The sequence below is a fragment of the Schistocerca americana genome, chromosome 6, assembly GCF_021461395.2.
Source record: "Schistocerca americana isolate TAMUIC-IGC-003095 chromosome 6, iqSchAmer2.1, whole genome shotgun sequence".
NCBI classification, from domain to species: Eukaryota; Metazoa; Arthropoda; class Insecta; order Orthoptera; family Acrididae; genus Schistocerca; species Schistocerca americana.
The window spans coordinates 479,469,102-479,493,712 of record NC_060124.1 but is presented as its reverse complement, the minus strand read 5'-3'; the positions used below and the strand labels follow the sequence as shown (position 1 = coordinate 479,493,712).

The 24,611-nt window shown below is 41.1% G+C and overlaps 1 protein-coding gene across 2 annotated transcripts in view; it reads right to left on the bottom strand.

Moving 5' to 3' along the window:
• LOC124619499 (coiled-coil domain-containing protein 186-like) overlaps positions 1-24,611 on the bottom strand; it is a 220,958-nt gene that overhangs the window by 145,689 nt on the left and 50,658 nt on the right. For both annotated transcript variants that reach the window (XM_047145918.1, XM_047145919.1), the window contains exon 6: positions 9,382-9,536. In XM_047145918.1, coding sequence (XP_047001874.1) covers positions 9,382-9,536 — 155 coding nt within the window. The remainder of the gene's footprint in view (positions 1-9,381; positions 9,537-24,611) is intronic.

The following is a 24,611-nucleotide window of genomic DNA, read 5'->3' as shown; positions in this document are numbered from 1 at the left end:
CAGTGCGCACTGGCAAAATGGACGTCAGCCAGGTGAGGATATCAGGCAGCGACACTGTTGAAGAGGATCTCCAAGTTGGGGAAGTAGAATGTTTGCCTTTGATTTCTTAGAACCTTTGTGGTTGGCAGATGAAGACTGAAATGTTTGTTGGCTGGAGGGACATAAAAGGTCTTTGTGGGAGTATTCCTTCTGTTCTTTCCAGCCTGCCGGTGATGTAGCATAAGATACTGGAGGCAAAGATTTGGTGGCTTGTTGCACAGCTGGAGGAGAAGGAGATGCAGAGGATACTGGTCAATTGTACAACTCCAGTGCTGAATTTGAGGTCGCAAGCCTTTGTGCCCATGTTCTTCATGTACATTGAACAAGGCATAGCAAGAATGGTACTGTAAGAGCCAGATGGTAAAACAGGGGGCTTTTGAATAGCCAACAACTTGCGAGCAACAGGGTAAGGCACATTTTCCTTCACCCAGATCTCCTGGACATCTGGGACATCTGGGACGTTCTCGGGATGAGGCTGAATGGTTGCCATTGCAATTGATACAGTGGGGAGGAGGAGGTCAGCAATCACCCTCATGAGCATCCCTACCTCAGGTAACACATTTGGTAGTGTTTCAAAAGCACAGGCGAGTGTCATGGTAATGCTGACACTGGTAGCAGTGCATTGGGTTTGGAATGTACAGTTGGACTGTGATGACTTCATGGCCTGCTTTGATCTTACTCTATCAAACATGAGAAAAAGAGTGTATGTAGGCACTAAGGTTGCACCAACATTTTTCATTACCCAATGAACTGCAGTGATGTCTTGATCAGTGAGGTTAGTTTGGAATTCTCCCTTGGTCAGACTATCGAGCAGTCTAGTGCAGTAACACTACGCGAAGAATTCAGCACTCAGTGGGCCTTGACACGAACAGGACAGCCTTGGAAGGTAGCTACAAGCAGCTGTTAGGCTTGAAAATCACAATTGGTTACCAAAAGCAAAGTGCCATTACGTAAATGAGAGCATGATTCCACAGAGCCTGCAACTGCATGAACACCTTTCTGAATAACAGACTAACCATGGTAAAAGACTGACCTCCGACATGTGATACCATGAGGAACAGAGGTGAAGCTGGGAGATTCTTGGGATCTTTAGCCTCATTCTGCTTACATTTAGCAGATATAGACTGAGATGGTGATTGGCTCATTGCGAGAAAATCCCCCTTGATTGCCTGCATCTCCGATGGTGCGCTCCTTCCTATTGGAGGCCCCATCAGAGGGAGGCTCAGCTGTTTTACGTGATTGTTCACACCTCAGGTCACACCTCCTGAACTCTTGACACAGGGGCCAATTGGTAGTTTGGGAAAGTAAAGCTCAGGGACTCACCCCTTCAGGAGCACACAGAGAGGAATAAGAAACAAAGAGGAACCTCAAATGCTGAATTGGAGGAAGAATAGGAGATGGAGAACAAAGAAAGAAAGAAAGAAAGGAAGGAAGGAAGAAAAAACAGTTGGGGGGACTGTTCTGATGTCAGGCTAAAAAAAATAAAAATAAAAATAAAAAAATTATTGGCAGCATGGTATGCCCTTGGTGCTCCATCATGGCAACTAGTGCCTTGCAGTTCCATACTACTTCTATTTACATTCACCCCTCAATAATGTGATCATATTTTTTTAAATTAAATACAAAAAACTTAGACATATATTCAAATACAGATAGGGCCTTACAAACAACAACTAAAAATATTAATTAACCTAAGAAATATATGTTAATACAATTGCTAATTCTAGCTGCACCGTTTTAGAACAGCTATCTATCCATTACTACCACTGAAGAGGAACACTAATAATTACTTCACTACCTTGTAATGGAACATCAGCCAAACTTAGCTTACACTTTTCAAGAAAAAATAAGTGAAAAAAGTGTTTTACAATACAGAATAAAATTATACAATAAATCCCCCAAAACTATTGAAGAGAGAAGAGACAGCTGCGTGTTTAAAAAAATTGCATACAAAAAAAGACGTGTAAAGTCAACAATTATTTAGCTAAAACATGATAAGTTCAAAAAGAAATGCCTCATAAACTAATAATAATTTTGAACATTCTACAACATACAATATAATGCAACTATTTTGACCGGAAAATCTGGTACAGAATAACAACAATATGCAATATGAATTAATATAAAATGTTACTCACCACACAGAGAAGACATTGAGTGGCACACAGGCACATTTAAAAGAAAATTTAAAGATAGACTAAGTTAACATACAAAGGATTGTGTACAATAGGTTAGTCTACATTAGTTGTTTTTTGTTGTTGTGGTCTTCAGTCTGAAGATGGGTTTGATGCAGCTCTCCATGCTATTCTATCCTGTGCAAGCCTCTTCGTCTCCGAGTAACTACTGCAACCTACATCCTTCTAAATCTGCTTACTGTATTCATCTCTTGGTCTCCATCTACGATGTCTACCCCCTCTCCGAGCCATTACTAAATTGGTGATCCCTTGATGTCTCAGAATGTGTCCTACCAACTGATCCCTTCTTCTAGTCAGACTGTGCCACAAATTTCTGTTCTCCCCAATTCTATTCAGCACCTCCTCATTAATTACATGATCCACCCATCTAATCTTCAACATTATTCTGTAGCACCACATTTCAAAAGTTCCTATTCTCTTCTTGTCTAAACTGTTTATCGTCCATGTTTCACTTCCCAACACAGCTACACTCCTCACAAATACTTTCAGAAAAGACTCTGGCACTTAAATCTATACTCATAGTTAACAAATTTCTCTTCTTCAGAGACACTTTTCTCACCATTGCCAGTCTACATTTTATATCCTCTCTACTTTGGCTATCATCAGTTAATTTGCTACCCAAACAGCAAAACTCATGTATTACTTTAAGTGTCTCATTTCCTAATCTAATTCCCTCAGCATCACCTGACTTGATTCGACTACATTCCATTATCCTCGTTTTGCTTTTGTTGATGTTCATCTTATATTCTCCTTTCAAGACACTGTCCATTCCATTCAACTGCTCTTCCAAGTCCTTTGCTGTCTCTGACAGAATTACAATGTCACCAGCAAACCTCAAAGTTTTTATTCCTTCTCTCTGGACTTTTATTCTTTCTCTAAGTTTTTCTCTTGTTTCCTTTACTGCTTGCTCAATATACAGATTGAATAACATCAGGGATAATCTGTAACTGTCTCTCTCCCTTCTCAACCACTGCTTCCCTTCCACACCCCTCGACTCTTTATAACTGCCATCTGGTTTCTGTACAAATTGTAAATAGCCTTCTGCTAACTGTATTTTACCCCTGTCAATTTGAAAGAGAGTATTCCAGTCAACACTGCCAAAAGGTTTCTCTAAGTCTACAAACGCATAAACATAGGTTTGCATTTCCTTCACCTATCTTCTATGAGAAGTCATAGGCCAGTATTGCCTCACACCTTCATACATTTCTTCAGGATCCAAACTGGTGTTCCTGAGGTCAGCTTCTAACAGTTTTTCCATTCTTCTGTGAAGAATTCGTGTTAGTATTTTGCAACCATGACTTATTAAACTGATAGTTTGGTAATTTTCACACCTGTTGTTAACACATACTCTCTTTGGAATTGGAAATACTATATTCTTCTTGATGTCTGAGGGTATTTCACTTGTCTCATGCACTTTGCTCAGCAGATGCAAGAGTTTTGTCATGGCTGGGTCTCCCAAGACTATCAGTAGTTTTAACAGAGTGTTAAAAATGTGGGAGTCCAGGGCCTTGTTTCGACTTGGGACTTACAGTGCTCTGTCCAATTCTTCATGCAGTATCATATCTCCCATCTCATCTTCATTTATGTCTTCCTCCATTTCCCTAACATTGCGCTCAAGTACATCACCCTTGTATAGACCCTCTATATACTCCTTCCACCCTTCTGCTTTCCCTTCTTCGTTTAGGACTGGTTTTCCTGGAGTCTCGATATTCCGTCAGGTGGTTCTTTTTTCTCCAAAGGTCATTTTAATTCTTCTGTAGGTGCCATCTATCTTTCCCCTAGTGATATATGCTTCTGAATCACTATATCTGTCCTCTAACCAGTCCCACTGTGACGAAGCAAGCTGGGATATTTTTACTTCCCCTCTTGTTTCGCCATATGCCTCCTTAAAACTCGTTTTTTCATTTCTGACTAATTACCGTTAACATACGTGAGTATAATCTGTATTTTCACATAAGAGAAAGGTTGGCCCTCAGTTTTAAAGAATATAACACTACATCAAATTTCATGTTTAATTTTCTGTATGTAACTGATTTTCTAATTTATTTTGACTATTCCTAGTTAACACTTTCATCATAGGGCGAAATCAGTGATTGTTTCGTAACTTAAATTCTATTGTTGACATATAAACAAATATAAATTTTGTAATAATTGTAAACATTTGGAGTAACAACTAACAGTATTTTTAAAGGATCTACTTGACTCTATCTGAAAACATGGTAGCACAGCCAGCTCTTAATTAATTCCAGGGCAATTTCCAGTTTTGTAAAAAGTACTGTTTGCTTAACTGTAACTGTTAATTTCATGATTTAAACAAATAATACGGCTTAACCATTGTAGTAGAAGAAACTGTTAAAAAGATGCAATTTTTCGATTTATTCAGTTAATTTAATGAGTTAAGTTTTAATAGTGATTTCAGTAAATTAAACATCAAGCAATGTGTAGTTACCGTGCCTATTATTGTGATAATATGTAAGGGACTGATTTTTGGTCCCAGCACAGTCAGTCCACAGCCGAATTTCAGACGAGAAACCTGTAACGGTTAGATCAACAACAATGCATCAAATCACCAACAGGCCACGTGTTAAGGCAATGACAGTGTCTGTTCAATTTATTTGAAAGACTGTGAAACGTGTGGTTAGGTTTTTACTGCTAGTAGATGTTCAACAGTAAACTATTGTAGCACTATGTGGATGTTTGCCTGCTACCTATCAATGAGGCTTATCGAAAGTTAAACAATAGTTAACTGGCCATATTAAATGTGTATATTGGGGGGTTGTTAACAGTGAAAGTAAAGAACTGTGAAACGCAAATGTGTACCTGTTGACTACATCATTTAAAGTAATCAGTGTTGAACTTCCACCCCCATTTTGCAGTCAGTACAGCAACGCATTAGGTCGACACCAAGGACAATCAACGAGGAAATAAAGCACGCGAACATCACACCACTTGGCCATTTTGCACTTCCTGTCAATCTCATTTTTTAGATGTTTGTATTGCCTGCTTCATTTACTGCATTTTTATATTTTCTCCTTTCATCAAGCAAATTCAATTTCTTTTGTGTTACCCAAGGCTTTCTGCTAGCCGTCACCTTTTTATCTACTTGACTCTCTGCTGCCTTGACTATTTCATACCTCAAAGCTACCCATTCTTCTTCTACTGTATTCCTTTTCCCTGTTCTTGTCAATTGTTCCCTAATGCTCACTCTGAAACTCTCTACAACCTCTGGTTCTTCAGTTTATCCAGGTCCCACCATCTTAAATTCCTACGTTTTTGAAGTTTCTTCAGTTCCAATCTCCAGTTCATAACCAAAAAATTGTGGTCAGAGTCCACGTCTGACCCTGGAAATGTCTTACATTTAAAATCTGGTTTCAGAATATCTGTCTTACCATTATATAATCAATCTGAAACCTTCCAGTGTCTCCAGGTCCCTTCAATGTATACAACTCTCTTTCATGATTTTCAAACCAAGCATTAGCTATAATTAATTATGCTCTGTGCAAAATTCTATTAGGCAGCTTCCTCTTTTATTCCTTTCCCCCAGTTCATATTCAGCTACTATTTTTCCTTCTCTTTTTTTCCAACTATCAAAAATTAAATTTTTGTTGCCTTTAACTTTCTGAATAATTTCTTTTATCTCATCATACCTTTCTTCAATCTCTTCATCATCTGTGAAGCTAGTTGGCGTATAAACTTTAACTACTGTGGTGGCTGTGGGCTTGATGTCTACCTTGGCTACGATAACATGTTCACTATGCTATTCATAGTATCTTATCTGCATTCCTATTTTTTTATTAATTATTAAACCTGCTCCTACTTTACCCTTACCCAATTTTGTATTTATAGCCCTGTATTCACCAGACCAGAAGTCTTTTTCCTCATGCCACCAAACGTCACTAAATCCCACTACATCTGACTTTAACCTATCTATTTCTCCTTTTACAGTTTATAACCTACCTGCCCTATTAAGGAATCTGACATTCCACACACTGATCCGTACAACGCCAGTTTTGTCTCATCTGATAACAACATCCTCCTGGGTAGTCCCTGCCCAGAGATTTAATGGGGGACTATTTTACCCCCGGAATATTTTACCTAAGAGGATACCATCATTATTTAACCATACAGTAGAGCTGTATGTTCTTCGGAAAAATTATGGCTGTAGTTTCCCCTTGCTTTCATCCGTTAGCAGTGTCAGCACAGCAAGGTCATTTTGGTTGATGTTACAATCATCCAGACTGTTGCCCCTTCTGATGCCCCCATTCAGGAACCACACGTTTATTTGGCCTCTCAACAAATACCTGTCCATTATGGTTGCACCTACGGTACGGATATCTGTATTGCTGAGGCACACAAGCCTCCCCACCAATGACAAGTTCCATTGTTTTAAACAATGGGAACACCTGGTAGGAATGCCAACAATGTAGGAAGAGACAGATTGCTACTTACTGTAAAGAAGGCTTGTTAAGTTGCAGACAGGCACAATTGAAAGGCACTTATACAAAGCCTTCAGCTACAGTCTTCATCAGCAAAAGAGAAACACACACCATTCATACACACAGGCAAGCACACCTCATGCACACATGACTGCCAACTCTGGCAGCACAGGTCATGGCAATCTGGCTCGAGTTGCTGGAGTTGGCAGTCACATGTGCATGACATGTGCTTGCTTGTGTGTATGAATGGTGTGTGTTTCTCTTTTGCAGATGAAGGCTGTGGCCAAAAGCTTTGTGTGAGTGTCTTAATTGTGCCTGTCTGCAACTTAACATGTCTTCTTTAAGATGAGTAGCAATCTATCTTTTCCTATATTGTTGTTAGCCTACTTTTAAACACGCTTGTCTGCTGCTCAATGCCTTCTCGGTGTGGTGAATAGGAACCTCTCCTAATTCATATTACTGAAAAATCTTATGACCACGACAAACAGTGAACCACCTTCAATTTTCCCGAACTTCAAATACTAGCCATTATGAAGGAATGTTACACAGACAAAGAAATTAGAAAGCACTAAGGAAAATCGGGCAGCATGGTACTACCTACAGCCAAAATAGTATCTGAACAAATGAGAGAGGCTGTACGTGGGCACACACACACACACACACACAGTGGTTAGTTACGATATGAAACTTTGGTTTTGTCACTATTAGCTAAGTTGTTGACAGGTATGTGTATATAAAAGAGAATTGTGCACAACACAGAAGTCATTGCCAGAGTAGATTGCTATTGTCACATGCCTTTTATGAGTTCAAAAGTTTTCTTCTTCTTCTTCTTCTTCTTCTTCTTCTTCTTCTGCTTTGGCTTATCTGTCTTACAGAAAGTATTGACTGGATACTGTCCATTTTTAACAAAATCCAGGTTTCCAAGTGGTGATGTTCTTTCTCCTCTCTTGCATAGCTATCTTTCCTTCAATGACTCTTCGTTACAAGCAATTACAGGGCTTATTCTAGAATATATCATTTTATGGCATGTCACTATTAAAGTTTTTCTCTCTATGTTTGTTTATTACCACTGGCAGCTCATTAGGTGTCACGCTGGAAAGGGAAGCTGAATGGTGTCCACATGTCATGACACAGATCATCTAGTTGATGCCTCTCTTTGATGAAGTCAGTTTTATTAGTGATTAGTGAGTGGACTAAGTAGTGGTAGGAAGCATTACAGGATAAGTTTAGCAAACAGCTAAAGTAAACGGATATGGCGAGATATTTATGTGATGGCATACACCTTCACCAGCCCACTGGTCAGCACTAGGAAACATTGTATAAGGGGCTTTCAAAAAGAAATGAGCTGGAGGCATAATCACAGAAATCAGTAACTGTATGTTAGAAGTATTGACCCTGGCTGTTGAGACACTTGTCCCACTGTGACACATGGTGGTGAATGGCTGTCTCATAAAATTACCGGGGCTGCGATGTGAACTACTTCGTCAAGTACAGCTGGACGTCATCGTCCACGAGTGCAGGGAACGTTATGCTGAGGTTCTTCTTTGACCAAGTTGGCCCCCTTCTGATTCACTTCCTGCAGCACGAGACAACAGTGAATGCCCAGCATTACCTTGACCATCCTTCGCCAAGCGATCAAATCAAAACGACCATGCAATCTCACCCATGGGGTCATTCTGCTCCACAACAACCTCATACAGCCAACACGGTCGCAGCACTCCCGTATAAATTCAAATGGGAGGTTCTCGCCAACCCTCCATACAGTCCAGATCTCTCTCTCTCTCTCTCTCTCTCTCTCTCTCTCTCTCTCTCTCTCTCTCTGTGAATGCGCCATTTTTGGTCCCCTTAAGAAGGCTCTGAGGGGCAAACGATTCACCTCGAATGACAACGTCCAGCTGTACATGTGGAACTGGTTCACATCACAGTCCTAGGTGTTTTATGAGACAGCCATTCACCGCCTTGTGTCATAGAGGGACAAGTGTCTCAACAGCCAGGGTCAATACTTCTAACATACAGGTACTGGTTTCTGTAATTATGCCTCCAGCTCATTTCTTTTTGAACACTCCTTATATAGCAGGCACTGCACTAAGTGCACGTATGACAAGAGAAGACTATGACATACCCTCAGGCTATGCGCCGATAACGCCCCCTAGGAAGCATACATATAGGCTGCCGCCACCGACTGATCTGTCTCAATGTCTCAATCTCAGCACCTCAGTGTGTAACAACAGGACTTAGCTCACATTGCACCTCAATACACCGCACTGTGCTCTAGTCTTTCACAGTAATAGTCGTCACCTCGCACCTTAGCTAGCTAAAAGGGAACATTAGTTATTGTGATATGGATATGGACAACATTCCAGAATTAGTACATGTTGACTGCTGTTAACAACAGAACTTCAGACTGGACATCACTGAAGTCAAGTACTCAACTGGTTCCAGTAATAAAGGGTACTTTAACCACATTTGCATTTTGTGTTGTAGTGAGAGGAAACGTGCCACCCACCTATCATACCATCCTCTCCTCATCCAGCCACAAACTGCGAAACATTACAAGATGGCACAGCCACAACAATTTATATAACACTTAGTTGATAAACACTGAAATTATACAGTACTTGTAGTATTAAAATTAACACCTTGAATGTCAAATATTCAGTATGGACCTAGCCATCAAAATATGGAAACTACTAACTAACAAAATTTATTACCTTTATTGAAAGTGTATTATTTTCAGCAATCATTGTTTCATGCTTAGCTTTCAGAGCCTCCAGTTCTTGCTGTAAATGTTTTGATACTTCCTCCTTATCTTCTCTTTCATAGCGTTCTAGAATTAGCTTAGCTTGTTCTTCTTTCAATTGTTGATCTGTAATAACGTCCATTACATATATCAGAATAACAATAAGAACATTTTTAATCCATATATCAAAGAGCTTGTTCAGAACAATTTCAATCATATGTCTTACTAACGTAAAAATTACTATGGGCATGAAGATCACTAGCTCCCCCAGTCATAGTTACAAGTTCATACAAGTAATGGAAAACAAGTGACACTGGTTTCAGCTCAAAAGTGTGCAGGTCACCTAACCAGTCTAACTGGCATTTAAGTTTTTTAATTTTATTTTTAATTTTAATATCTACCTGAAATGTTCAAATATAATTAATTGTGCTGAGTAGGACTGTTAATTCAGCAGAGGCTTTTTATTCCTGTGGAAAGTGATCTGTTGACAAGCTCACTATGTATCAACTGTGGACAGCCACTAGGTAGCATGGGAAAGAAATTATGTAAACCTTTTGGTCACCACATGGAGCATCGATTTCAGGCTGGACACACTCTCTATCACTGGCTTCCAACTAGTAATGGCATGAAACCTCTCCTACACCTATTTTCGGACTTTGATCCAATACAAAATTAACTTCATCTTATGACTGTGCAGACTGCTTAATAGCCTCATAGCCCAACCAGGGCATGCCCCATACAATACATATATTGCTTTTTCTTAATTTTTAATCCACTCTTTCATTGGCAAAGATCCCTTCAGATGCCCACATCCTCACCAACTTGTCCAGGTCCCCTTGACACCTGTACAATAGTTTTCTGGGCTGCAAGGTTGATTGGTGACCATTTCAATGACATTTCACTCCTGGGGATAGGAGAGGGAGTGAGAGTGAAAGTGAGAATAGAAGCAAGAAGAGGGTGACAGTGATTGCTTGAATGTAACACCAACCAAATGTGGTACATTAGTGAATTACTCCCTGAAAAAAACTCTGTGGGGATAAAACACCACTGGTATGCCTAGGTGTAAGGACTGCCTTGAGCAGTTTTAACCAACATTTGGATACATATGACTTGCTGTCTGTCAGGAAGTGTAGAGAAGTGAAAAATTCATGAACAATAGAAAGTGATGGTGGTGGTGGTGGTTAGTGTTTAACGTCCCGTCGACAACGAGGTCATTAGAGACGGAGCGCAAGCTCGGGTTAGGAAAGGATTGGGAAGGAAATCGGCTGTGCCCTTTCAAAGGAACCATCCGGCATTTGCCTGAAACGATTTTGGGAAATCACGGAAAACCTAAATCAGGATGGCTGGAGACGGGATTGAACCGTCGTCCTCCCGAATGCGAGTCCAGTGTGCTAACCACTGCGCTACCTCGCTCGGTCAATAGAAAGTGACACCAATCTACAGGGTGTCTGGTAACTCACTCACTATTTTTAAACAATTATAATTTCTTCATTCATGAATCAATTTTATTAGACCTATGATTGTTAGGATGTTGTATTTAACGTTTTTTTTCTTTTGTTCAAGTTGGAAAATGCTGCCTGTTGACTGTGGAAGAATGGGCCAAAACAGCAGCTTGTTATGAGGTCTGGGGATCTGTGATGTGAGTGCTAAAGTGGTGGAGGGCTGAACAAGGAATCCATACAAACCAAACAACACTGGATACAAAAATAGTTAAAAATTGCCATTTGAAGTTACTAACAGGAAGTGTCACCGGTGCAAGATGATCAGGACAACAGAGACTGTTGACACAGTTTGTGAAATGTTCATGAGAAGCCCTAAGAAATCACTGTGGCAAGGATCTCATGAAAGTAGTCTTTCACGTTATGCAGTTGCAACGATTCTTGAGAAAGATCTCACTTTTATGTTGTGGAAGCCACATTATGTGCAGTAATTGTTTCCTGATGACTGTGGCACAGGAATCGAACCTGGACAAATTTTCTTGGGTTGGAATGATGAATGGCCTCAACTTTTTGAGAACATTCTGTGGACTGATGAGGCAGTTTTCCACGCTGGAGGATTTGTAAACAGGCATAACTGACATTATCTGGCAGCCAAAAACCCACACAAAAGTGCTGAAAAAGCACAGGAGTGTCCAAAGGTGACAATATGGTGTGGTATCACATCATTCAAACTTGTTGGTCCTTGCTTTATGAGGAACACAAAAAATGGCGAACGATACCTGGAAATGCTGCAAGATCGTGTATGGCCAGTAATTTCACAATGGAACAACCCACAGCTCCACTTCACGCAGAATGGCGCACCTGCATATTCTGCAAATGATGTCCACGAATGGCTGCATGATCATTTCCCAGGTCACTGGATTAGCAGAAGTGGTGCACATGCATGGACTGCCCGCAGCCCTGATTTAATGCCTTGCAATCTTTTCTCAGGGGATGGGCTAATGAGGAGGTTTACAAAGGAAAACCATGGAATTTGGATGAACTCAAAGTAGTAGTATCTGGTGTGTTAGCCAATGTTCCACCTAACATGTTGCAGGCAGCAGTATCACGCGTACCAGTTCACTTTTTAAAAAATGTGTAGAGAAGCTGAAACTAATGTGGAGGTTTAAAATAATGTTAAACACAACCTCAGGGAGTGCTGTTTCCAACAAAGGCAGTTCTGAAAAAACTGGCTAATAAATAAAGAAATTATAACTGTTTAAAAATAGAGTGTGACTTATCAGACACCACGTAGTAAAGTGCAGCGCACCCACTTCCTCCCTTATAATGGGAGCAATGTAACAAATCATGTGCTACAGGAGACACAAAGTATCTGGGTGTCACCACTCAGGACTCCAGCAGATTAGTTGGAGTGAAGTGCAAGGTGCACAAGTTTTGTTTTGTTTGATGGTGCCGGAGAAATAGGATTGATGGCCATAGAACAACACACAAACCCCGTAACGTAACACATTGAGACAAACAAATATTAGACCACAATACACCCATTTAAGGAAGAACACTATGCAATTTTTGTGATGCACATAAACGTTCGTGAACATACATTACTTTTATTTTCTGCTAATTTCGATTATTATTCATTATGTTATAGGGAAAGTTGATAAACAGTTTCTTTACCCAATTCTTGTAAAAGCAGCAATTGATTGTCATATAAATACAAGCTATATTCTTAGCCTTTTTACAATCTGACTAAAGAAAGTTGAGGCCAGGAGGGTTATGGGAACATACTATGTATTGCAGGCAAAGTTGCTACTTACCATATAGTGAGATGCTGAATCACAGATAGGCACAACACAACAAAAAGACTGTCAAAAATAAAGCTTTTGGCCATTAAGGTTTTCGTCAAAAATAGAACACACACACACACACACACACACACACACACACACACACACACACACAAGAGCGTGCAAATGCAACTCAAACACACAACTGCAGTCTCAGGCAACTAAAACCACACTGCGAGCAGAAGCACCAGTGCATGATGGGAGTGGTGACTGGGTGGGGTAAGGAGGTGGCTGGGGTTAGGGAGGGGTAGCAATAGTAGGGTAGGGGTGGCACACCGTGAAGTGCTGCAGGTTGGTGGGGGACAGGGGAGAGATGAGGAGGTGGGGGGGGGGGGGGGGGAGGTTAGTGAAAAAGGAGAGAAGTAAAAAGACTGGGTGCGATGGAGGAATGAGGGCTGTGAAGCGGTCATTGAAATGAAGGATGTCATGTTTGGCAGTGTGCTCAGCAACAGGGTGGTCCACTCTTCTCTTGGCCACAGTTTGTCAGTGGCCATTTATGTCGACAGACATGGTAGTCATGCCCACATAGAATGCAGCACAATGATTGCAGCTTAGCTTGTAGATCACGTGGCTGGTTTCACAGGTAGCCCTGCATTTGATATGGAAGCTGATGTGGGGGGGGGGGGGGGGGGGGAGTATGGGCAGGTCTTGCATCTAGGTCTGTTACACGGGTATGAGCCAAGAGGTAAGGGGTTGTGTAGGGATGGACAAGTATAGTGTGTAGGTTCGGTGGACAGCGGAATACCACAGTGGGAGGGGTGGGAAGGATAGTGAGCAGGGCATTTCTCATCTCAGGGCACGACAAGAGGTAGTCAAAACGCTGGCAGAGAATGTAATTCAGTTGCTCCATCCTGGGTGGTACTGACTTACGAGGGGAATGTTCATCTGTGGCCGGATGGTGGGACTTTGCGAGGTTGGTGGGAGACTGGAAATATAAGACATGGGAGATTTATTTTTGTATAAGATTGGGAGGATAATTACAGTCTGTGAAGGCTTCAGTGAGACCCTTGGTATATTTCGAGAGGGACTGCTCTTCACTGCAGATGCGACAAGCACGGGTAGCTAGGCTGTAAGGAAGAGACTTCTCAGTATGGAACAGGTGGCAGCTGTCAAAGAGGAGGTATTGCTGGTGGTCAGTAGGTTTGATATGGACGGAGGTGCTGATGTAGCCATCTTTGAGGTGGTGGTCAACATCTAGGAAGTTGGCTTGTTGGGTTGAGTACAACCAGGTGAAGCAGTAGTTGAGGTTCTGGACGAATGTGGATAGGGTGTCCTCACCATCGATCCAGATTGCAAAGATGTCATCAGTGAATCTGAACCAGTTGAGGGATTTAGGATTCTAAGTGTTTAGGGAGGATTCCTCTAGATGGCCTGTGAATAGATTGGCATAGAAATGTACCATGCTGTCGCCATTGCCATACCCTGGATTTGTTTGTAGGTAATGCCTTCAAAGGAGAAGTAATCATGGGTGGGGATGTAGTTGGTGATGGTAAACAAGAAGGAGGTTATGGTTTGAAATCTGTCAGGTGTTGGGAAAGGTAGTGTTCAATAGTAGTAAGCCCATGGGTATTAGAGATGTTAGTGTACAGGGAGGTGGCATCAATAGCGATGAGCAGGGCACTGCGTGGTAACGGGACAGGAACTGTGGGGGGTCAGTGGAGGAAATGCTTGGTATCTTTTATGTAGGAGAGCAGGTTCCGGGTAGTAAGTTGAAGATGTTGGTCTATGAGAGCAGAGAGTCTCTCAGTGGGGACACAGTAACCAGCCACAATGGAGCGACCTAGGTGGTTGGGTTTCAGAAAGATGGACTCTGGGGAAAGGTTCTGGGATGGGCCTAAGGATTTGAGGAGTGACTGGAGAACCTGCTGGATTTCTGGAATGGGGTCACTGTGGCAAGGTTTGTAGGTGGAAGTATCTGACAGCTGGCAGAGTCCTCCTACCAGGTGATCCTTGCAGTTCAAAACAACAGTGGTCGAGCCTTGGTCCGCAGGTAGAATTATAAGGGTGTGATCAGTTTTTAGATGGTGGTCTGCGGTTCTTTCTACAGATGTAAGGTTAGTTTGCATGTTGAGGGATTTGGAGAATGATGGTGTGGCAAGGTTTAAGGTTAAGAAATTCTGGAAAATTTAATGGGGGTGATTGGAGGGCAGCAGGGGTGGATCACTGTTGGATGGAGGAGTGAATTGAGTTAGGCGGGTTTCAACATTGGTCTTTTGTTGAGTCTGTTTGTTAGGGTTGGTGGTGAAAAAGTGTTCCCACTGTAGGGATCAGGAGAAGGAGAGAAGGTCTTTAATAAGTCCTGCATGATTGAATTTGGAAGTGGGGCAAATGGCAAGGCCTTTGGAAAGGACTGATATATCTATGGGGCTAAGGCTTCTGGAGGAAAGGTTCATGACTATGTTAAGGGTCTGTTTAGGTTCTAGATTCTGTGTGGTGGTGTGAGGGAGTTTTCGAGGGTGGGGTAAGTGTAGTAGGTCTGCGAGACAGGGTTCATCAACTATGAGGGAAATGTTGGGAGGTTTGGAGGTTGTTGTAGAGGTGGTGGACAGTGGTACTCCAAGGCGGAAGTGCATAGTAGGAGATTTTGAAGATGGAGAGAAGGTACTGCAAGGAAGTTTGGGCTTGGTTGATACAGTTTTGCAGGACTATGTTGGTGAGGGCTAAGGATTGGCGAAATCTGAAGAGGTGGAGGTCATTGTGGAAGGAGGGGTGACAGCTGGAGATGGGTAATTTGATGGTAAGGCCATTTGGGGGGATTCCATGAGCCAAGCAACAATGCATGAACAGTGTGTGGGACTGGTTTCTGGCTAGGGATAAGGAAACTTTTCTGTACTGACACGGATGGAAGGAGCAAGGATCCATGGTGGTTGAAAAAATGTGAAAAATTACGTAAATAATGTAGAATTACATCTGAAAAAATTTGCAAAAATACATGCAAATACGTGTGAAAAATCACAAGAAGGATGAAACAGATGCAAATGGGGGGAGCAAGATGAAATCAGAGGGCGTTGACAATAGTGAAAGGCAAAAACACTCTAAAATTGGCGTTAAGTCACAAAGATATCAAAGAAAAGATATATAACTGTAGGTAGCAGGTCTGAGGGTGGATAAGTGTGAAGAAGGGGAACAGCAGATGAGACTGGATGAGGTGCAATTAGTGGGTGCGAACTGGGATAGAATCGAGAAAGAGTGGGGGGAGGGGGGTTCAAAGGATGAGATACAAGATCAGATGGCACCTACTCAACCCAACAAGCCACCTTCCTAGATGTCGACCTCCATCTCAAAGATGGCTACATCAGTACCTCCGTCCACATCAAACTAACTAATCATGACCAATACCCCCAATTCGACAGCTGCCACCCATTCCATACCAAGAAATCCCTTCCATACACCCTTGCCATCCGTGGTTGTCGCATCTGCAGTGATGAGCGGTCCCTCTCGAAATATACCAAGGGTCTCACTGAAGCCTTCATAGACCGTAATTATCCTCCCAACCTTGTACAAAAATAAATCTCCCATGCCTCATCTTTCCAGCCTCCCACCACCTCCCAAAGTCCCACCGCCCAGCCACAGAAGAGCATTCCCTCGTAACTCAGTACCACCCAGGACTGGAGCAACTGACTTACATTCTCCTTTAGGATTTCGACTACCTCTCATTGTCTCCTGAAATGAGGAATGTCCTGCCCACTTTCCTTGCCATCCCTCCCACTGTGGTATTCTGCCAACCACCGAGCCTACACAATATACTCGTCCATTCCAACACAACCTCATGGCTCAAGCCCCCGTAATAGACCTATATGCAAGACCTGTCCCATACATCCCCCCACCACCACCTACTCCAGTCCAGTCACAAACATCACTCATCCCGTCAAAGGCAGGGCTACCTGCGAAACAAAGTCATGTGATCTACAAGCTAAGCTGAAACCACTGTTCTGCATTGTATGTGGGCATGAATACTATGACTGTCCACATGAATGGTCACCGACAGACTGTGGCCAAGAAACAAATGGACCACCATTTGCTGAACACACTGCCAAACATGACATCCTTCATTTCAGTGACTACTTCACAGCCTGTGTCATATGGCTGCTTCCCACCAACACCAACTTTTCTCAATGGTTCAGGTGGGAACTTTCCCTGCAATCCATAGTATGTTCCCATAACCCTCCTGGCCTCAACCTTCATTTGTCACTGTCCTCACACATCCAGCCCCTTCCCTGTTGCCATTCCAGCATCACACAGCCCTTAATCCACCACTGCACCCAGTCTTTTTACTGCTCTCTTCCCTGCCCCCCATTTAACCTGCTGCACTTCACGGTCCTCCACCGCTAACCTACTATCCCTCCCCCTCTCCACCCCATCCTCCTCCTTACCCCCACGCAGTTGCCACTCCCATCATGCACTGGTGCTGCTGCTTGCAGTGTGGTTTTAGTTATTTGTTACTCGCCAAAAGCTTTATTTGTGACAGTCTTTTTGTTGTGCCTATCTGCAACTCGGCATCTTCACTATATTGTAACTATTTTCCTGCTCATAATATTGATACATTCCATCCTGGAATTGTATTATTTGAAACAATACAATATGATAAGAACTCAGTTACAAATGTTAGCACAATGAAACCTAAAGTAATTACATCTTTAACTAAGACTTTATAATTTTAATACAATGTGATTTTTTTGTTTGAAGTAGCACAAATTTCTTAAATCCTACAATGGAAATTGTAATTATATATTGTCATGTTCATCAATGTGTTTTTCGATAATTTTGTAATTACTATATGTAATTATCACTAAATGAAAATGTTACTGTCAATAATTCATGTGCTGGTTCACACTGTTAGAAATATATTTATGCTTGGGTGACTACTTCCATCAAATGAGTACAATGCAGGCAGGCACCTACTTATGTATGAAGTTTCACGCAAGTAATTTTTGTTTTGTGAAACAGCAGTTACAAAAGTTATTCAGAACAAAAGAGTGAATTTATCTGAGGTATATGTGCTTTTATTCAGAGGTTACACAGTCACATGTTGTGAACAGAAGACTGTGCACCAAGCAAATATTATTTTATAAAGTGTGACATTTGCCCACTTTAAGAAACTAACATTGCAGAAATCTTTGTAATAACATAGAAGAAATTGCAATTAATTTTCTGAATTTGCAGGTCCTGCACTCCTGTGAAATGTTCTGTGAAATTCCGATGCACCCCGGGAGTGAAATGGTGGTGCATTGACTTGCTGAAGGTACGTATCACCTGTGGAGTACTATAAGCAAACAAATTCATTTGTGCATCTAAATCTACATCTACATAGACACTCCATAAGCCATCGTACTACTACTGATTTCCTTTTCTGTTCCACTCACAAATACAGCGAGGGAAAAAAAGACATCTATATGAATCAGTATGAGCCCTAATTTCTTGTATCACATCTTTGTTGTCCTTAAGCGAAATGTATGTTGATGGCAGTAGAATCATTGGTCAGTCAGCTTCAAATGCCGGTATTTTCTCAATAGTGTTTCTCGAAAAGAACGTTGCATTCCCTCCAGGAATTCCCACTGGAGTTCCTGAAGCATCTCTGCAACACTTACATGTTGTTCAAACCTACTGGTAACAAATCTAGCAGTCCGTCTCTGAACTGATATGGTGTCTTCCTTTTATTTTATCTGGTGGAGATCCCAAACACCCTAACAGTACTCAAGAACAGGTCGCACCAGTGTCCTACATGTGGTCTCCTTTACAGATGACCCACTGTTTGCTAAAATCCTCCCTGTAAACTGAAGATGACAATTCACCTTCCCTACCACAGTTCTCACACGCTCGTTCCATCTCATATAACTTTGCAATGTTACGCTCAAATATTTAGACAACTTGACTGTGTCAAGCAGGACACTAGTAACATTGTATCCAAACATTACAGGATTTTTTTCTTCCTACTCTGCATTGACTCATTTTTCCACATTTAGGGCTAGCTGCCATTCAGCACAACTGGAAATTTTGTCTAAGTCATCTTGTATCTTGCTACAGTCACTGAAATTTGACAGCTTGCTGTACACTATGGCATCATCAGCAAACAAACTCATATTGCTGCCCATTCCGTCTGTCAAATCATTTATATATATAGAGAGAGAGTAACCACAATCCTATCACACTTCCCTGAGGCACTCCTGATGACACCATTCTCTCCGATGAACAGTCGCCATCTGGGACAACATAGTGGATTCTATTACTTAAGAAGACCTCGAGCCACTCACATATCTGTGAACTTCTACATCCATATACCATAAGGCACTTTACAATGTGTGGCAGAGGGTATTCTGTGCATCACACTCACCTCCCTCCTTTCCTGAACTGGTAAAAAATACAAAGGGGCCAAGGTAACACTGCATCTCCAAAAATTTTGGGGAAGGTTGGGGTGTGAAGAGGAGGCCAAATGTTACAGTTCCAATGACATCATGTCAAAATTTTGTCAAAGAGAATGAATAAAACTCACAAAATTTTAGAAGGAGACTATTTTCCCATATTTTTACATTTTTAAAAATTGTGTCAATTAATGTATTTGTCAATGCCAGGCAATCATTGTTTGATATAAAAATTTCTGAAACCCAATTCGATATTTAGAACATCAATACAGACACGATATTAAATATACAGCCATACTTACACACATTTTTCATAAATTTGCACATTTTCTCTTTTTAAGATGAATCTGAAGATGATCACAACATTTGAAACTGGTAATTGAATAAATAAGTATCTGTGATCAGAGACTGTTGTGGCATTTACAGAATTTCACACATGTGTGCCATGGTCGTTACACTCAAACCATATAATGAAAAAACGAAGTATCTGAGTTGAGTTTAAAGAGATAACATACTCACTCAATAGAGCTTTCCAGGTAATTACCAATAGGCCTCTCCAATTAAAACCAAAAATACTAAAGGCTGAAGTTGAAAGCAAAACAAGGCACTGGAAGCAAATGGTCAAAAGCAATGGTAAAACGATGGAAGACATCAAAGGAATTGACAGAACACCCTATTGACTCAAAATAAAAATGTGATTTTACAGAAGAATTACATCCAAGTGACAACAAAAATTTGACAGCCGGTATGAATCGCACTCCACTATGGTCAATTCTGCATTACAGCAAAGACATTAGGACCCTGCCCATCAAGCTGAAGAATGATACACTACTGGCCATTAAAATTGCTACACCACAAAAATGATGTGCTACAGATGCGAAATTTAACCGACAGGAAAGAGATGCTGTGATATGCAAATGATTAGCTTTTCAGACCATTCACACAAGGTTGGCGCCGGTGGCAACACCTACAACGTGCTGACATGAGGAAAGTTTCCAACCAATTTCTGATACGCAAACAGCAGTTGACCGGCGTTGCCTGGTGAAACGTCGTCGTGATGCCTCGTGTAAGGAGGAAATGCATACCATCACATTTCCGACTTTGATAAAGGTCGGATTGTAGCCTATCGCGATTGTGGTTTACCATATCGCGACATTGCTGCTCGCGTTGGTCAAGATCCAATAACTGTTAGCAGAATATGGAATCGATGGGCTCAGGAGAGTAACACGGAACACCGTGCTGGATCCCAATGACCTCATATCACTAGTAGTCGAGATGACAGGCATCTTATCTGCATGGCTGTAACGGATCGTGCAGCCACATCTCGAGCCCTGAGTCAACAGATGTGGACAGTTGCAAGACAACAACCATCTGCACGAACAGTTCGACGATGTTTGCAGCAGCATGGAATATCAGCTCGGAGACCATGGCTGCGGTTACCATTGACGCTGCATCACAGACAGGAGTGCCTGCGATGGTGTACTGAACGACGAACCTAGGCGCACGAATGGCAAAACGTCAATTTTTCAGATGAATCCAGGTTCTGTTTACAGCATCATGATGGTCGCATCCGTGTTTGGCGACATCGCAGTGAACGCACAATGGAAGCATGTATTCGTCATCGCCATACTGACGTATCATCCGGCATGATGGTATGGGGTGCCATTGGTTACACGTATTGGTCACCTCTTGTTCGCATTGACGGCACTTTGAACAGTGGACGTTACATTTCAGATGTGTTACGACCCGTGGCTCTACCCTTCATTTGATCCCCGTGCAGGATACTGCATGACCGCACGTTCCAGGTCCTGTACGGGCCTTTCTGGATACGGAAAATGTTCGACTGCTGTCCTGGCCAGCACGTTCTCCAGATCTCTCACCAACTGAAAACGTCTGGTCAATGGTGGCCAAGCAACTGGCTCGTCACAATACGCCAGTCACTACCCTTGATGAACTGTGGTACCATGTTGAGGCTGAATGGGTAGTTGTACCTGTACACGCCATCCAAACTCTGTTTGACTCAATGCCCAGGCGTATCAAGGCCGTTATTACGGCCAGAGGTGGTTGTTCTGGGTAGTGATTTCTCAGGATCTATGCACCCAAATTGCATGAAAATGTAATCATATGTCAGTTCTAGTATAATATATTTGTCCAATGAATACCTGTTTATCATCTGCATTTCTTCTTGGTGTAGCAATCTTAATGGCCAGTAGTGTATAATATCTTTCTATCTGGGATTTCTGCTCCTTGATAAAGCACTTACCTCCTGAAAAATAGTGCATTATAATTTCCTTAGCATTTGGTTTTTATCAATTTCTGATCACTGTTAGCATCGTCATATTTCCCCACAGCTGAGCAACTGTCACTTTCATCTTTTGCCTTCTTTCATTTGGATGTCAAAGAACATTATTTTATTTTTATTTCTTCTCTTTTTTTTCACTTGTTAAGTTTGTACTGACAAACTGGTGCTACAGGCTCAAATAAAATCACTGTCTCCAGAAGACAGTATTTTTTAAAAACTGGCAGATAATGCTTATTCTATTGATGAAAGGAGGCATATAAGGTTGTATTTCAGTCCATCACACACCAATTTACAAAATATTTCTTCCATAATTTTCTGTTCGCCAAGAGTTTTGACTGATTAGATAATATACAAATTACATAGATTTTCTGCTTCAATCACTCATTTGAAAATAGAATATTCTGCAGCTCTTATAATGTTAGTGTGTAGTGATATAAACATGCAATGCATTACAGTAGCATGTAGTAAATGTTTTTATTCTGTTACCAGGTTAAACAACACACAAACTTCTCAACTCATCTCCATCTGTGACAAAGAACTTAAGGTGCATGCCACAAAGGTAATACACAATGTAAGCAGACTGAAATCAATCTGATGATGCAGAGCAAACTTAAAATAGTGACTGAAACAGAATAATCAATGTTATTTGTTTATATCCTTTTATTATCATGAAGGTCCAACTCTTAGGAATGCTTTTATCATTTTTTTTGTGTATCTTAGATAAACAAAAAAAATTATCAATTTTGGAAAATAAAATGTATTTGGATAAATAAACAAAAACTACTCTCCAAGCAGTGGCAGGAGAACACATTCTCCCCATTTTCCACACTTCACCAGTCCTTTTCCTTCACCCCTCTTCCTTCCCCTTCAACCATTCTCCTGGCACTGTTTGGTGAGTAGATTTTTTTATCTATCAAAGTACATTATATTTTCAACAATTGAAAGAAAGTGTTACAGTCCTTCACTTGAACCCACCTAACCTCCTACTACCTATGATGATGACCCATCAAAAATGCAAGCAATTAACTAACAGGGGGAGACAACTACCTTGGGGTCACATATTTACTTCACATTTAGTAGGTCATTAGAACAACAAAATTTCAAGTACGAAGGTGTACTACTATGACAATTCCGAGAAAACTGCAAGAGAAGGTTTGTGTGTATTACATGGCTTATGTATCTGTTCATACTTGCCATGCAATTATGCTCACGCAGGTCAAGTGTGTGTGTGTGTGGGGGGGGGGGCACGCGCATGTGTTACGTCTCTTGTTGACGAAGGCCTTAATGGCAGAAAGCTTTATTTTTGACAGTCTTTTTGTTGTGCCTATCTGCAACTCAGCATCTCTGCTATATGGTGAATAGCGACTTTACTTTTCATAATATTGTTACAAAATTTCTCTTTCAATTTTCCCTGAACTGCCAGAGCAATGCACCTTACTACTGGCACATTATGTTGTTTTCATGGCCCAGTAAAGGTGTACAAAGTTTGAAGTAAATCAATGATCCCAACATCATGGCCTCCCCTTGCAAGTCAATTCAGCTACAATCTTCAGTGAGTTAGTCTGCATCCACGTAACTACCGATCCATCTGTTATGAGATAATATTGTAATCATACATGTGGAAATAGGCAGGGAGCCATTAATACTCCAACACTTCATCTTACTTAAAACAGTTTCACAAACCGCAGATACAGAGACCTAGCAATCACACAGAAAATCTCAATGCGATCATTTTTTCTGTTAAGTTCTATCAAAACTTTACTAGTAAGATGAACTAGGGATACCTCTATGAGATATTTTTCAGGAATGGACTATTTTATTATTTATTTATTTCAAAAGGGTTGGAAGGAGTGAGCCATATATGGAATTAGAAATTGTTCCTAAAAGGGACAAAGTCTGGCCAAATAGGATCAAAATTCAAAGTAAGTTCAGCGAGTATGAATATACTAGTAATGGCAGTGCCCTGGGATACCACTTAAGGGAACTGAATCATCCTTTAGTCTCTACTGAAAACTGTTTATAATACTGCATACTGGAAATAAGGATATTATTTTGCATATACTCAAGGAAATGGAAATTTGCGTTAATAACCACTTGATCCAATCCTGTTGATCAGTGAGCAGATAGTGAGCAACAATAACTGGTTTGTCTCTTTAATGAACTGTTCTTCCATCAAAATAAAATAAAATAAAATAGTTTCCTGTTCCTACTTTTTCCATTACCTGAGCTACTTTCATTTGTGAAATTTTAACTTCACCTAATGCTACACATATTTTGTGCTTGGTTAGATGAGTAGACCCATGAGCTTTTATTCGTAGCTATATGGAAACTGTAACCATTTGTCTGTGAAATTTTAACTTCACCTAGTGATGTGTGAATTTTCCAAGCGGCAGCAGAACACACACATAAAAGACTGTTGTGACTGGCAAGCTTTCGGAGCCAGTGGTTTCTTCCTCAGGCAGAAGGGTTGAAGGGGAAGGAAGAAGGGTGAAGGAAAAAGACTGGAGAGGTCTAGGAGAAGGGGTAGATTTTGGGAAAGTCACCCAGAACCGCAGGTCAGGGGAGACTTCTTCTCATCCCATACGGTAAGTCTCCCCCGACCCATGGTTCTGGGTGACTTTCCCGAAATCTACCGCTTTTCCTAGATGTCTCCTTCACCCTTCTCCCTTCTCCCTTCCCCATCAACCCTTCTGCCTGAAGAAGGAGCCACTGGCTCCGAAAGCTTGCCAATCACAACAATCTTTTATGTGTGGTTCTGCAGCCACTTGGTGAGTAGGTATTTTAACTATCTACTTAAATAATTTTATGAATAACTGATTGTTTTCGCTGTTATACATGTATGTATTTTGTACATGATTAGATGAACAACGGCCCATGAACCTTTACTTTACGGTAAAACTGAAAATGTACTTCTGTGCTAAGTTACATGGCCAATTTGCACTATAACAGATTTGAATTTCCTTTGGTCATGTCTTTACACTTGTAAAAAAAAAAAAAGTTCTAATGATTTTTTATATGCTGGTTTTATGATAGTTGAATTTTTATTAGAAAGATAACAATATTCGAAAGGAAAGTTGCTACTCACCATATAGCAGAAATGGTGAGTCGCAGATAGGCCGAACAAAAAGACTGTCACAATTAAACTTTCGTCCAGCAAGACCTTCGTAAAAAATAGAACACACACACACACACACACACACACACACACACACATACACACACACACACACACACACACACACACACACACACACACA